The 14,428-nt window shown below is 40.0% G+C and overlaps 1 protein-coding gene across 9 annotated transcripts in view; it reads left to right on the top strand.

Annotated features, from left to right (window-relative positions):
• The window catches only part of Stxbp5 (syntaxin binding protein 5 (tomosyn)), a 145,741-nt gene that overhangs the window by 95,656 nt on the left and 35,657 nt on the right, over positions 1–14,428 (top strand). For all 9 annotated transcript variants that reach the window (XR_001779636.2, XR_003948820.1, XR_003948821.1 and 6 more), the window contains exons 17-18: positions 5,564–5,689; positions 7,359–7,510. Coding sequence is in view for 5 of the 9 variants with exons in the window: in NM_001081344.2 (NP_001074813.2) it covers positions 5,564–5,689; positions 7,359–7,510 (278 nt within the window). In the remaining 4 variants the exon portion in view is untranslated. The remainder of the gene's footprint in view (positions 1–5,563; positions 5,690–7,358; positions 7,511–14,428) is intronic.

Here is a 14,428-nt window from a genome sequence, read left to right as displayed (position 1 = left end):
AAGCAGCAGCCAGCTGAGGACCACCACTAGTCTCAGTCTCTCTGCTCCCTAACAGAGATGCAGTGTTGCCAGCTGCCTTATGGTAACACTCACCCTGATGGGCTGTACCCCTCCCTCAGGAGCCGAGACAAACCCTCCCTTCCTGAAGTTCCCTTTGTCAACTACTTTACCATAGCAACAAGAATAGTAATTAACGAGTCTAAGCTGCTTAATCAGTTTTGAGTTACTTGTAAGAATTTGTTTTCTGTGGTGGCCATTATGACATTGGCATCACATAAAATACTACTGTTAAGTCATTTTATTTTGGTACTCTTAACGCTTTATTTAACAACTTCTTTTGCAAGTAACATTTGGCATTAAGTAAGAGGTAAACTACCCTATCACTTTCTCCTATGAGGCGGGGAAGTCCATGCCATTTTAATGTTGGAAACATGCATAAGACATTTATCTAGAATCTGATCACCCAAAACTTATTACTGGATTCTGCAAGGCCATCTAATGATTTTACTATTCTTTTCCTTCGATGTTCTTCAGTACATTAAGAAATAAAATATTTTCCAAGTGATGATTTAAAATATCACCTTAATTTCTGATAAAGTCAATGATCTCATGCAGCCTACGAGGCAGTTGTGTCTCCTGATACTGACTAAGCTGTCTGAGGAGGCTGCGTGGAGAAATAGTCCTGTTGACTTCATCAGGCTGAGGTGTGGGTGTGGAGACAACAGAGGACGTGTGCTTGGTGTGAGGATGTGTCTGAGCTTTGTATGTCTGGTATGGGTTTTCTTCACTAAATGATGAGAAATTCTTAATAATCTTAGTGTCAGATATATTTGCATCTCAAAATATAGGTTTATATTACAATAGAGTTGTAAAACATGATTTTTTTCAATTTTTTATTAGATATTTTCTTCATTTACATTTCAAATGCTATCCCGAAAGTCCCCTATACCCTCCCCCGGCCCTGCTCCCCTACCCACCCACTCCCACTTCTTGGCCCTGGCATTCCCCTGTACTGGGGCATATAAAGTTTGCAAGACCAAGGGGCCTCTCTTTCCAATGATGGCCGACTAGGCCATCTTCTGCTACATATGCAGCTAGAGACATGAGCTCTGGGGGTACTGGTTAATTCATATTGTTGTTCCACCTATAGGGTTGCAGATCCCTTCAGCTCCTTGGGCACTTTCCGAGCTAGAGAAAGTAAAACATGATTTTTAAAGTATAGATTAATCATGGTAAAGCATATCATAAAATAATGACCTGACTGACAGATCGCTGCTCTCTGACCTTGTGTAGGACTCCACTTCAGTAGGAGTAAAGACTGAAATAATGATGATGCAAAGCAACCATTTCCTTCCTTTCTCTGCTCAGTTTATTTCTTTAGAGACTGTGTATCAGTTTGTAGACAAGGCTGGCTTTGAATTCATGATCCTCCTGCCTCATTCCAACATTTATTTTTTAAAAGTTAATGTTTGAACACTTTGCAAGTATTGCAGTATCTCATTAACAAACTTATATTCAGTGATTGCCATAATCTATATTCCAGGATATATTAAAGAAGGAAAACTAGCCTTTTAGTAGAATATCCTATCAGCAGTGAACTAGTACATGTCTCTCAGCTCCTCCAGCACCATGCCTGCCTGGATGCTGCCATGCTCCTGCATTGATGATAATGGACTGAATCTCTGAACCTGTAAGCCAGCCCCAATTAAATGTTGTCCTTAGAAGAGTTGGTACTGGTTTTAAGGACTTTGGATTTGGAAAGCAGTGGAATCCTTTAAGTGGGGCTTAATGGGCTATCCTAGTAGGAATATGGAAGACTTTGTTGCTGAGAGTTCTACGTCCTGTTCTGAAGGCAAGCAGAAGACTGGCTTCAAGGTAGCTAGGATAAGAGTCTTAAAGCCTATGTCCACAATGACACATTTCCTCCAACAAGGCCACACCTACTCCAACAAGGCCACACCTGATAATGTCACTCTCTAGGCCAAGCATATTCAAACCATCACACCTACTTTCCCCGTTTTAGTAATCTAAAGGTAAAAATCTTTGTATATTTGTTAACTATATCATTTTGGTCTGCAATCCAAAAGACAAATATCTAAAAGGAAGAAATAACCAAAAAAAAAAAAAAAAAAGGTTGAAATATAATTAATCTTGAGATCTTGTTTATCACACACAATGCTTCTGTGATCTCACAGCTTTGGGAATGAGTTGACCTGGAACAAGGAATGAAGAAACAGCAGGCATACATACAGAAAAGTTAGCATCTGAATTCCACCCACAGCTGGAAAAGTCTTGCTTTGCATAAATAAATGAGAATGCAGTTCGACTAATCTCAGTAGTGGGGCTCTGTGGGGAGTGTCTCGGCTGCTGTCATCTGGAAGAGGAGCTGTGGTAGATGACTTCTTTAGTCACTGTAACAGGCATCTGTAATGGACCAGGGAAAGGCCCTGCCCTCTTCATGGCTCTGAGGCATCAGTCCTCAACCTGGCAGAGCTCACATCTGCAGCGCACGCTCACTCGGGAGTCCATCAGTCCCACTGAGCCTTTCTACATAGCTGGGAATTGGTTTGAAAGAAACATTATCAGAGCTGTCTTATTTGCCCCTTTTGCCAATCTAAGTTTATGCTTTTTTATTTATGTATTGTAATTGTTCCTTTACAAAGTACTTGTTTCTTTTTTTAATTGTGACACTTCCAGATATGATTTTGACATTTTAAAATGTATTTGTACAAATTATGGAACCTTTTATAAAAGTTCTACAGCATATCTTTAAGAAGTAAGCAAGTTGAGCATATTTAAAATCTTAAAATCTTAAATTAAACAGATATAGACAAAATTTTATCAGTCCTTCCCACTTACTGTTTTTAAAATCTAGCTTCTGTCATTTCTCCTTTGGTTAGATTTGTGTGTGTGTGTGTGTGTGTGTGTATGTGTGTGTGTCTGTCTGTCTGTCTGTCTGTCTGCCTGTCTGTGTCTGTCTGTCTGTATGTGTGTCTGTGTGTGTCTGTCGTCTATGTGTGTCTGTATGTGTTTGCATGCGAACATGCGCACACATGGATGACCACAAAGCCACATGCAGAGTCATTCATACATAGCAAAAGAGCAAGCATAAAGGTTAAAACGATTATAGGAGTCAGTCCTCCTTTTCCTAAATATTACCCCCCACCAGCCCAGATTTCTTAATTTGTTGTTTATTTGCATGTATAACTATATTTTAAGCTGGGAGTGGCTTAGACTGCACTCTTGCAAGTCCGGTCTTTTACAATTCTTTTGCTCCTCCCTTGGAGTGACAGAGTATACAATTAGAGATTTTGTATCAAGTTATTTAGACAATTTTCTGCTTATTATTTCCTTAATTACCTTTTTTTCATTTCTTAGCACAGTGAAGTTTCTAAAAAGTTTATTTGCATTTATTTGCATTTGGTTATCATGTAGGCCAGTATCTGTGTGTTTCTCTGTATACATGGGTATAGGTGCCTGCCTGTGAAGGCTATAAAATGGTATCAGATCACCTGGAGCTGCATTTGCAGACAGTTGTTAGCTGCCTGGCGTTGGTCCTGTGGTCTGAACGGTGGTCCTCTATAAGAATTCAAGTGTTCCTAACTGCTGATCCATTTCTTCAGTCCCATACAATGAGCCTTGTGTGTTCACATCACAAGCCTTAAGTGTGTCTTGTGTATGCTTTTAAAATTACTACTGTAAGACCTACATTGTATATACCAGGCACAGGAGTGCTTCCTGGAGGCTTGCCTTCTGTGCCTACTTCAAACAAGAATAGCCATTTGGACTCTGAGCCTATGTCTGTGTCAAGGCTGCCTCTGATCAGAGGTCAGATACCTCAATTGTAATGTTAATTCCTTGCAGTTGGCTAATGCAGGTGTTTGTTAGTCCGTTCCCCAAAAGCTGTCAGAAATTTTGTCTCAGCAGAGTACAGCTTTGAGGACCTACAGATTAACCAGGGTGACTGCAGTCTAGTTCCTAGTACTGTATGCACAGTGACTCATTCTCCCAGAGCTATGGCCTCTTCTTGGTCAGCACATTACTAAGAAGTGTCTTAGTCCTTCTCACTTCAGAGGTACCAGCAAAATTCAAAACCCCTGCAACTCAGTGTAGTTGCAGGCCATTTAACATTGAGTAGTCTTCTTCCTGTCCCTTATACTCTGTCACTCCAAGGGAGGAGCAAAAGAACTGTTAAAGACCGGACTTGCAAGAGTGCAGTCTAAGCCACTCCCAGCTTAAAATATACATACTTACACATACAAATAAATTGGTCTTCTTGCTTACATATTTTTGTTTCACATGAAGTTTGCTGATACATGCATGGTGAGTGTTGCATCTATATTTTCCTTAGTCTGTGATTGCCATAAACTCCTTCCTTCCCCCTTTTCTAGTATCATAGACTTAGTCAGTACAAGTTTAGCATGACGTTATACTTTATTTGTGAGGTTTGGTTGTTTAAAACCTGTCTGCTGAGTGGTTTTTAATGTATGGATTCCTACAGTCACCTCAGATTTACCAGATATTCCTCTGAAACTAACCTTTCACAGTGATGTTCCTAATGCATTCATTTAGGTCCGTTGAATGTAGAGTTGCTGTGATTTCTCATCTCTTTGATTCAACCTCTTGCTTATTCATTTATTCAGTGAATTTTGGATACCTTCTTTGTTACAGAGCATTAAAATCAGTCTAAGATTTATGCCTTCCTCAGCTGCTGAGATGGCCCAGCAATTAAAGGTGCTGATGACCTAGGTTTGGCTCTGGATGATAGCAGGAAAGAACTCCTGCAACTTGTCCTCTTTGCCTGTATGTGTGAGCATCTTGCACACACAATAAAAAAATTAGTTGATACCTTTCCAAGACTAATAAGCCATATCAAGTCTAACCTCATAATGTATTCTAAATCTACTGTAAAATATTATTTCATGTCAGAACAACCAGAAGAATGTTCTAATTGGCTTACCATGTCTCCTACTGTGTACAGCATCTATCCACCAAATGAGCCTCAAAACTCAGAGAGTCGCTCTGCTTAGGCTTAGGTGGTGAATCAGTCACCCACTAAGAACCAGTTGTTCCTGCTTGGTTTGAATTCCATTGTGTGTTTTTGTGATTTTAAGCTTTATGTTTTCATGCATTATAAACTTTTTCCTCTCTGGTTTCTTGTTCCTGCTTTTGCTCATCCTTTGGCCTGCCTTTCCCTGCTCTGTTCTCCCTGTCCTCTTCTCGTCCTCATGTGCTTTCTCCTCTCCATCCTAGCGGTCTCCCGTCTTTATAGCCATGATCTGCCAGTCATTTCCTAAGTAGGAGATTTCTGTCACCTAGGCATGTGTTCCTGTTTACTGCAAGGTCAAACACTTCTATAACACAAGGTTCTGATTCTTACATTTCAGGAAATCTGGTATTGTTACTTATATAAAGATATTCTTGAATGGCCATATATGATTTTATGTACATAGGACAATCAGGTAATTGGAAAAGTGTTAAAGCTAATGTTTCTTTCTTTCTTTCTTTCTTTCTTTCTTTCTTTCTTTCTTTCTTTCTTTCTTTCTTTCTTTCTTTTTTTCAGAGTTAAAAACTCCCCACTTAAGCAGTCTCCAGGCTATCAGACAGAGCTGGTCATTCAGTTGGTGTGGGTGGGTGGAGAACCCCCGCAGCAGATCACCAGCCTGGCACTCAACTCTTCCTATGGACTGTAAGTAGGAAGAGCTTTGTTCTTGTTTTGTTTCCTCAGTCTCTTTAGAGTATTCCCTAAATAATTTGGATTTAAGTTATAAAAGTATAAAAAGCTTAGGATTTGTTGTATCATCACCTAAAATGTTTCCATGCAACTATAACTTCATACTTTATTTGGTGCTTTATTCGGGACATAGTCTTGTTTTAAACAGATCCTGTGGCTATGTTCTGTGACTACAAAGTATGGGCCAGTACACGTTGGAGATACATTGCCACAGTCAGTATACCCTCTTCACTGTGTTCCCGCAGAAACAGTTTCCTCAGCTTCTCTTAGACTCTAGCCTAAGACTGTGTATATGGATTCTGTAGTTCACAGTGCCATTTCTCTTTTCTGCCTCCAAAGTTAACTTGTGCAGATAGTAAGGGCATAGCGGTGGCTTTAACGCGGTTCTATCTGCACACAGCTGAAAGTGTCCTCATGCTTTGTTGTAGAGACAAAGCAGGTGTTAGGTCTTTTTTACTTTTAAATTTTCAGCATTACAGTAAGAAGCTGCCTCTGTAGTTACTGAAGTGTTTATTCTGCATAGCCTGTCTTTGTCCTCAGGAGCAGGCTAAGGAGACACTTGTCCTCCCCTCCCACCCCGGTCACTATCAACCCTCTGTCTCTTGGAGTCCAACCCTGACTAGTTGTAAGCTAGAGGCCTCTCTGTTATCTCTCATTGGCTGCTTTATAACAGAAGAGTACAAGCCTCTACCTTCTAATGCTTTAGTGAGCATAACCATTCAAATAAAAAAGCAAATAGCAGATTAAAAACAAGAAAAGTACTTAAAATTAACTGATTAATTATAGGACTTGTCTTCTTGGGTGGGGTTGTTTGTTTGTGGGAGTTTTTACACTTTCTGTGTGTTTTAAATTTAAATTAGTTGCCAAGACTACATAAAGTATAGACTCATATTTAAAGCTTCGAGTGAAAACTCCAACTTTCTGCTCCCTTTGTGCGTTCCTACATGGTGTCACCATCTGGACCTGAGTGGCAGGTTCCCCTCTCAGTTCATTACCTGCTTTTCAAAGTCTTATCCATACTATGACTATGAAGGTAACTCCTGTACGTGCCAGCTTTCATATGCCTCAGGAGCGCTTAGACAGAATAAGAGTCCTTCATTCACACGAGATTACATTATAGTCCCTACACTGTAAACGATTCTCGACACCTCAAAGGGAGCCTCCCAGGAATAATGCTTCCTTTTTATTTTGACAGAAGAGTTAACATGAGTTACACCAGTCTGTAATTCCATTTTTCCAGGGCAGAAAATGGATGTTACATTGCTTAGTTCATCTTCTGTGTCAAGTATTCTTTAAAATGGTATTGGTACTTGGTTTAACATTGTAGGTGATGTCTATAGACACGTGATCAGTTCCTTGAGAAGGGCCACTCATTCTGTATTCCCATGCCTACACTTGCCTTTAGTCTCAGGCAACTGAGGCAAATCCCCAGATTCCAAGGTGGAGGGAAAGCCCCAACTCCCGAGGGTCTTTCTCTAACCTCCATATGTGAGCTCCACATAACACAGTACATGAATAAATAATTTCTGAAAAACACATTACCCTATTTTCTTCAGCTTTATAGTTCACATTTCTTCGTAATAACTTGTTTGCACTAAAATACGGGTGCTTTTCCTGTTGCCAGGGTGGTTTTCGGCAACTGTAACGGCATCGCAATGGTTGACTACCTCCAGAAAGCAGTACTGCTCAACCTCAGCACCATCGAACTTTACGGCTCAAATGATCCTTATCGGAGAGAACCTCGCTCGCCCCGAAAATCCCGACAGCCTTCAGGAGGTAAACAGAAAGGAAAGCTCACTGAGCCTTAACTGCTGGGAGCACTCGCGTCACGTGACCCACGTGTCTGCTAGCGCTTCCGGTAAAAACAGCAGCCCAGGTGACCTGAACTGAACAACCAAATCTAGCGAGAGATATGCAACTTAGCTCTTGTTCTTAGTCATCTAGGGTTGGAGTTAATGTCCGGAGAGAATCAGCGTGATGCTAGGAATACATTTCCAGTTATTCAGAGAAGAAACGGATTTCTAACTTTTATTGTTTGGTTCTTGTAAGCCATTTATTGAGTTTTAACTATTTAAGTCAAAGCAATGGCTCCTTGTGTGAAAGTGTGGCCATAGAGGTGATTACATACCGATTTTAAAAATCTCTCTAGCGTTCTTCAGTGATGGCTAAGTATCTAGTGTTGATGTTACAGGTTTTAATGCTGACACCTCTCAGCGCATAGAGTACAAGTGTTTCTACCTAGGTATCCTGCACCCCTTGCCTGTTTTCACTTTACGATATACAGCAAATAACTTTATATGTGTAGCATATGGGGGATACTAATGAGACCTCCAGCGGTAATTGAACTGTGAGCTTAGGTTTCCTGTGGGCCTTGCCAGCTAGACTGCGGGTTAAGGAGAAGCCTACTTCGGCTTAGGTGGGGTGAATCCTGGTGAGCACTGGAGCACTGTGGAGAACTGTCCAAACATTCTCAGAGGGATTGAAGTTCTCATTCATTCAGAGCAGTCAGAGGGCTAGAATATCCGCCCTACACCTGCAAAGCTTGATATACAGCACTACAAGTATTTATTCACGCGCGCGCGCACACACACACACCACCCCACACAACAAATTCTTTCTGAGATCGTTTAGTTGCTCTCAGTACACTTTGGCTAATAATAGCTACCAAGATTGTAATACATGAGAAAACTAAAAAACAAACAAACAAACAAACAGAAACTATCATTTTGCTCAATGGCTGTGCTTTTCTTTTCTGAGTTTGTTTCTTGTCTGTAAGTCGGATCATTTTGTCATGTTATCTTCAGCAGAAGCTCTGTTCCAACCATGCCATCTAGTGTCTGTCTCGTTTCTCTCCCTCCCCCTCATGGCTCACTGAGGTATGCTGCTTGGGACTCCTTGCATGTGCGGCCTCTCTAGCTTGTATTCTGAATCTGTGAAAAAACTCCGCTCTTCCGTCATAAGTAAGTCATTTCTGCCTTGATACTTTTGTTCTTTGTAAAATCACTGCTGCCTTTTTATTTTACTTACTAAAATACTTTATATCTAAGACTAAACCCATTGTTTAGATTTATCTCATAACAACTATTTAAACAGTATGCCCCAATCCAACTTCTTTATAAAGCAAAGGCAAAAATATTTATACAAGAATATTGGGGGTAGAGAGATGGCTCAGCAGTTAAGGCACTGACTGCTCTTCCAGAGGTCCTGAGTTCAAATCCCAGCAACCACATGGTGGCTCAGAACCATCTGTAATGGGATCCGATGCCCTCTTCTGGTGAGTCAGAGGACAGCAATGGTGTACTAACAAATAAATAAATAAATAAATAAATAGTATTAAAACTATATTTTCATAATAGTTTTTTCTGGAGAACAAAAAATTCAGATTTTACAAACATAAAAATCTTACTAGTCTTAAAATTAATTCCCCCCTTTATACTTTAGGAAGTTTACATTAAATTGCTAATAATTAGATGTCCAAACTTATCTAAGGATAGCAACAAGTCTAATTATACCATTAAACTTTACTACATTCCTACTTTATTTCATAAATCCAATAATATCATTTATAGTCTTATTTGCTTCATTTTGTAAGGAAAAATTAGATACTAGGCATGTGAGAATTATTTGAAATTTTTATTAGTTTAAAATATTTCCCATTGTAATTATTCCTCACTTCATCATTAATTAAGTTTTCTTAATAAAAGTTAAAAATTTAGGCCTGGGTATATACATATCCTCGGGATAGAAGAGGCTCTGCCTTATGGAAGGGAGAGGAAGGAGGGCTAATTATTTTTAATATTTTTTAATAATTTTTAAATAATTTTTAAATGGTTCCCATATCTTGAGAATATTTGTGCCTCTAATCCCAAAAAAGTCTTACTTATTTTTCATATAAAATTAACTGTACATTAACTTGTATTAACATTCTTTTATTGTACTGATGAGTTAGAGTTGGGGTGCACGCCCACAGTTTTCAGGTGTCAGAGGCTGAGGCATGAGGATGTCTAAAAGCTCAGGGTTAGCCTGCTAGAACCCTGTCTTAAAGTAAACAGTCAGTGAGTGGAGGAGTACACCTGCCTACACCACCTCTCCCATACAGGCACCTGCACCCGCACCTGCACCTGCACCTGCACCTGCACCTGCACCTGCACCTGCACCTGCACACACACACACACACACACACACACACACACACACAGCAGCAGCAGCAGCAGCAGCAGCAGCAGCGGTCTACAGACATAAGCTGTGGCACCTACACATGCACACTCACACACACACACACACACACACACAGAGCAGCAGTGGGTCTACAGACATATGCTGTGGCACCTAGCCGGCTTGCTTGCCTTTTTATTTTTTCTTTCTTTCCCTCATTTTGTTTTTGTTTTTTTTTTTTTTTTTCTTTTTGTAGCGAGTTCTTGATCTGTAGCACAGGTACTATTACACTGTTCTTCAATGTTTCTAAAAGGTCAGTTTGAATGGAGAATTGAATTTTCTACCAACAGATATAGTCTATTTTGATTAAGACTCTAAGGTCACTTATTAATTTGCTTTAAGAGATAAAATATTATCATTTGAAGTTTTAATATGTTAACTATTACATTATAGTTGAATTACTACTAGAGATAAAACTGTCACCGGGATGGTAGACCCAAGTGAATATCTGAGCCCATTTCAGACCTTCTCTATATTTTGGTTTTTTGTCTTTATTATGAGACACAGCAAGATTATCACTAGCACTAAAATGAACAATTAATATTTCTATAATTAAAGTTATGTGTACATGCTCTCTCTATTTCTAAATGTCTTGCTGTTGTGTATTCATCCTGCCCCTGTTGGTGATACGGCATGGTTCATCAAAGCAGTTTATAGCTCTTGTAGGAAATTAGCATCCTCACCTTTATGGGCTCCTTGACCATGAGCACTGCAGCACTGTGAGTATAGTCGGTAAGCAAGACTAGTGCTTACCAGTGACGAATGGACAAGAACATGCACATCAGGACGGTGTGATGATTCATGTCCTGTGCAGTGAGACTTCAACAGAATACCCAAGGAAGGAAGGACTTAATTTAAAATTTAGAATTACTTCTAGAATTTACCCTTTACTATTTCAGATCAGGTGAACAGAGAGTAATTGAAGCAATAAAAAGTGAAATTATAAGAAATATGTGTGTTCAGTGTAATATGTTCAGAATCAAGATTGTTAAAGGGGTGTTGGCAGATAGCTTATCAGGTAGCACACATGTTGCCAAGCCTCATGGCCAAGGTTCAAGTCTGAATCCAAAAGTGTAGCAAGTGACTGAGTTCCCACAAGTTGTCTTACAACCTCAGGTGTGTACTGCACACAGTGCTTCCTCATACACATATACACATGCATGCACATGAAAGAAAGAGATGCATTCAAATGTTATCTATGCCTGTAAGCAAAATGTCAAATGGTAACAAAGTCACACTTCTAAATAAGTAAGTAAGGTACTGTTTGCCCTGAAAGAAAATGTGGTAAAGAGTTAGGAACCCAATTAAAAAGGGATGGTTTTAACCGAGAATTGAAATTTCTTGGCTTTCCATTAAATACTACCAATGACTTTTCCTTCTGAGACATTTAAAAACTAACAGAAATTACAGCCCAAGTTACTTCACTGAAATAAGGATAATTATGTAGCATAAAAGGATGTTAAGAGAAGGGAATTTTATTTTTTGGTTTTTTGTTTATTTTGGTTTTTCGAGACAGGGTTTCTCTGTGTAGCCCTGGCTGTCCTGGAGCTCACTTTGTAGACCAGGCTGGCCTCGAACTCAGAAATCCGCCTGCCTCTGCCTCTCGAGTGCTGGGATTAAAGGCGTGCGCTATCATGCCCAGCTAAGAGAAGGGAATTTTAAAGTGCCTAAATTGATAAAGGTGAAAGCTTGTAAAAATCAGTGAATTTGACAAAGAAATTACTCATAGCTCAAGAACTGCTGTGTAGCCGATGCTGCCAGTATAAAGAAAATGGAGATGGGGGACTGGGATGGCTCAGCGGTTAAGACCACTCTGGCTTTTTCAAGGACCTGGGCTCAGTTCCCAGCACACATATGGCATCTCACAGCCACCTGCCTCAGGCACTGCATGTAAATGATACACAGGCATAGATGCAGCCAAACACCCAGACACATAAAATATAAACAAATAAATACAACTTAGTCAAAAAAAAAAAAGAAGAAGAAGAAGAAAATGCAGGTGATTGGGCTACTAAGGTAGCTAGAGGTGCTCCCTGTGGGAACCTGGAAACCCGTGTTTAATCTCTGTATCCCACAAAAAGTTAGAGAGAGAGAACAATTCCACAGCACTGTCCTCTGTCATCCCCATATGTAGCACGGCATGCAAACATCCTGCCACCACACAATCCTCTCAGCAACAACAACAGTAGTGACATTTTTTTTCAAAGTCTTAAACTGGAGGTGGTTAGCAGATACCAGCAGGGGCTCACAAAGACTGATTATAGCAAAGTACAGGTCTAGCAAGTGGATTTGTCAGGAAATTTCCTGTTGTGATCCCCAGTACCCATGCAAGGCTAGCTGCTGTAGCATGTGTCCATAGCCCCAGTGCCCAGAGGAAGAAGGCAGGCATATCCCTTGAGTTCACCATCCAACCCAGCAGCCATTGATAAATTCAGTGAGGTTCTGTATCCAAAACTAAGGTGGAGAGCAAAACAAGGGAAGACAACCAATGTAAACATTCGCCCTTCAAACTTACATGTGTGTGCACGACATACACTTGTGCATACATCCAATAGATGAATATACATAATTAGTTATAGAAAATGAATTTTTATTGTTTTTATAGCATGCGTGTGAGAGTCTAGACAAATGTATAGAGTTGTTTCTCTCCTGCCTTTTTACCGGCACTCGGCGGGAATTGAGCTCAGATTGTCAGGCTTGGCTTACAAGTACTTTACCTGCTAAGCCTTCTCCCATGCGCAACATTTACTTTTAAATCTGATAACTACATGTTTCATGAAGTGAAATAGGTATTTAATGCTGAATTCTGTGATATTTTTTTGAACCAGACCATCACCATTGACTTAAAGTCCCTAGTTCAACGTGGCAATTTTCATGATTGATTGACATAACCTGACTTAGCAAACTGCTGTCTGTGAACGAGTCTGGCCCACCACCTGAGTTTTCAGGAAGTTTTATTGTAACAATGCCATGCTAGTTTTCATGACTTGGCATGCCTAGTATAGAGTACACACTCTGGTAGATAGTTTACTTATAATTCCACTGTTAAGTATTTTAAATAGTAAATTACGCTTCTTCTTTGGATATTTGAAAGAGAAGGCAAACTTAACTAAAATGGGCACTGTTTAAAGGGTAGTTCTTGCACTTGGTAGCAGGATAGGTTAGAAACTATAGCTCTGACTTTCGTTGTTTGTGTGGATTTTACTGTCAGGGTTTTCCTGCAGCTCAGCATCCTATCTTATGGTTGCTCCCAGGAAGGTCGTGCAGTACAAAAGAGAGCGAGCACACTGAGCACAGCCCACATGGTGACGGCCACACTCTTGGCAAACATGTGACTTCTTTGACCACAGCTTGAATTTTTAAAACCAGGATCTCTTAAATAATGAGGATTTTTAAAAACACTGATTCTCAGTCAGGAATGAAAATAGATAATACATAATTTAACCTACAAAACACATTTGGTAAATGAAATTTGGTACTCAGATTGTCTGAAAATTATAACCATAAAAGTTTCTTAGCATCCATAGCAATTATAAGATTGTCATTTTTTTAAATAATAGGAAAGCAGACACCTGACTTCTTCTGAAACTTTAATCCAAACTTCCCAATGATCTCCCTCCTATTTTAGTGATATGTGTGCGCATGCATGTGTGTGCATGCATGTACATTTGCATGTATGTTTTTGTGTATATGTATGTAAGTTTGTAATGTATGTCTGTGTGTGCATGTATATTTGTACATGTGTGTGTTTGTGTATCTATGTATGTATGTGTATCTATTTATATGTCTCTGTGTATCTGTGAGTATCTTTTTTGTGTGTCTTATGTATCTGTGTGTATTTGTGTGTGTGTGTGTGTGTGTGTATTTGTGTGTGTGTGTGTGTGTGTGTGTGTTTCCATCCATCGGCCTATCCCAGTACATTTAGTTCCTTTCATGAACATGGGCAGGGAAGGTTATTTACTTGAACAAATACTAAGCAATGAGACATATGCCCCCCTCTCTCTCAAGAATCCTAGCTGCCTGTTACTCTGTAAATAGTAGTGAGGCCTCCTGATCCCCTTCCACACCTCTCATGGGATATTGATGGGCCTAGTCGTGTGAGGTCTTGTATGAGGAACTACTTCTGCTGTGAGTTCCTGGATCCAACAACAATAAGATGCTCAGAAGTCAGCAGTTGACAGCACTGGCTCCTCACTTCCAACTCTATATTCTTTCTGCCCACACTTCTGCCCTGTTCCCTAAGCCTGAGTGGAATTAGCACAGATGTTCTGTCTCGGGCTGAGCACTCAAAGCAAATATTTTCAACAGTGTGACAGTTATGAGTCTCTCCCGTAACTGTCACCCACTGCAAAAAGATTGTCTAGAAAGGCAGAGAGCATTGATCTATGCGTATAAACATAACTGTTTAGAAGGTACTTTTGGGGGCTGGTGAGATGGCTCAGGGGTTAAGAGCACTGGCTGCTCTTCCAGAAGTCCTGA

Source organism: Mus musculus, chromosome 10, assembly GCF_000001635.26.
Source record: "Mus musculus strain C57BL/6J chromosome 10, GRCm38.p6 C57BL/6J".
NCBI lineage: Eukaryota > Metazoa > Chordata > Mammalia > Rodentia > Muridae > Mus > Mus musculus.
The sequence above is the reverse complement of the archived record's forward strand: the minus strand, read 5'-3'. Positions and strand labels throughout refer to the sequence as shown.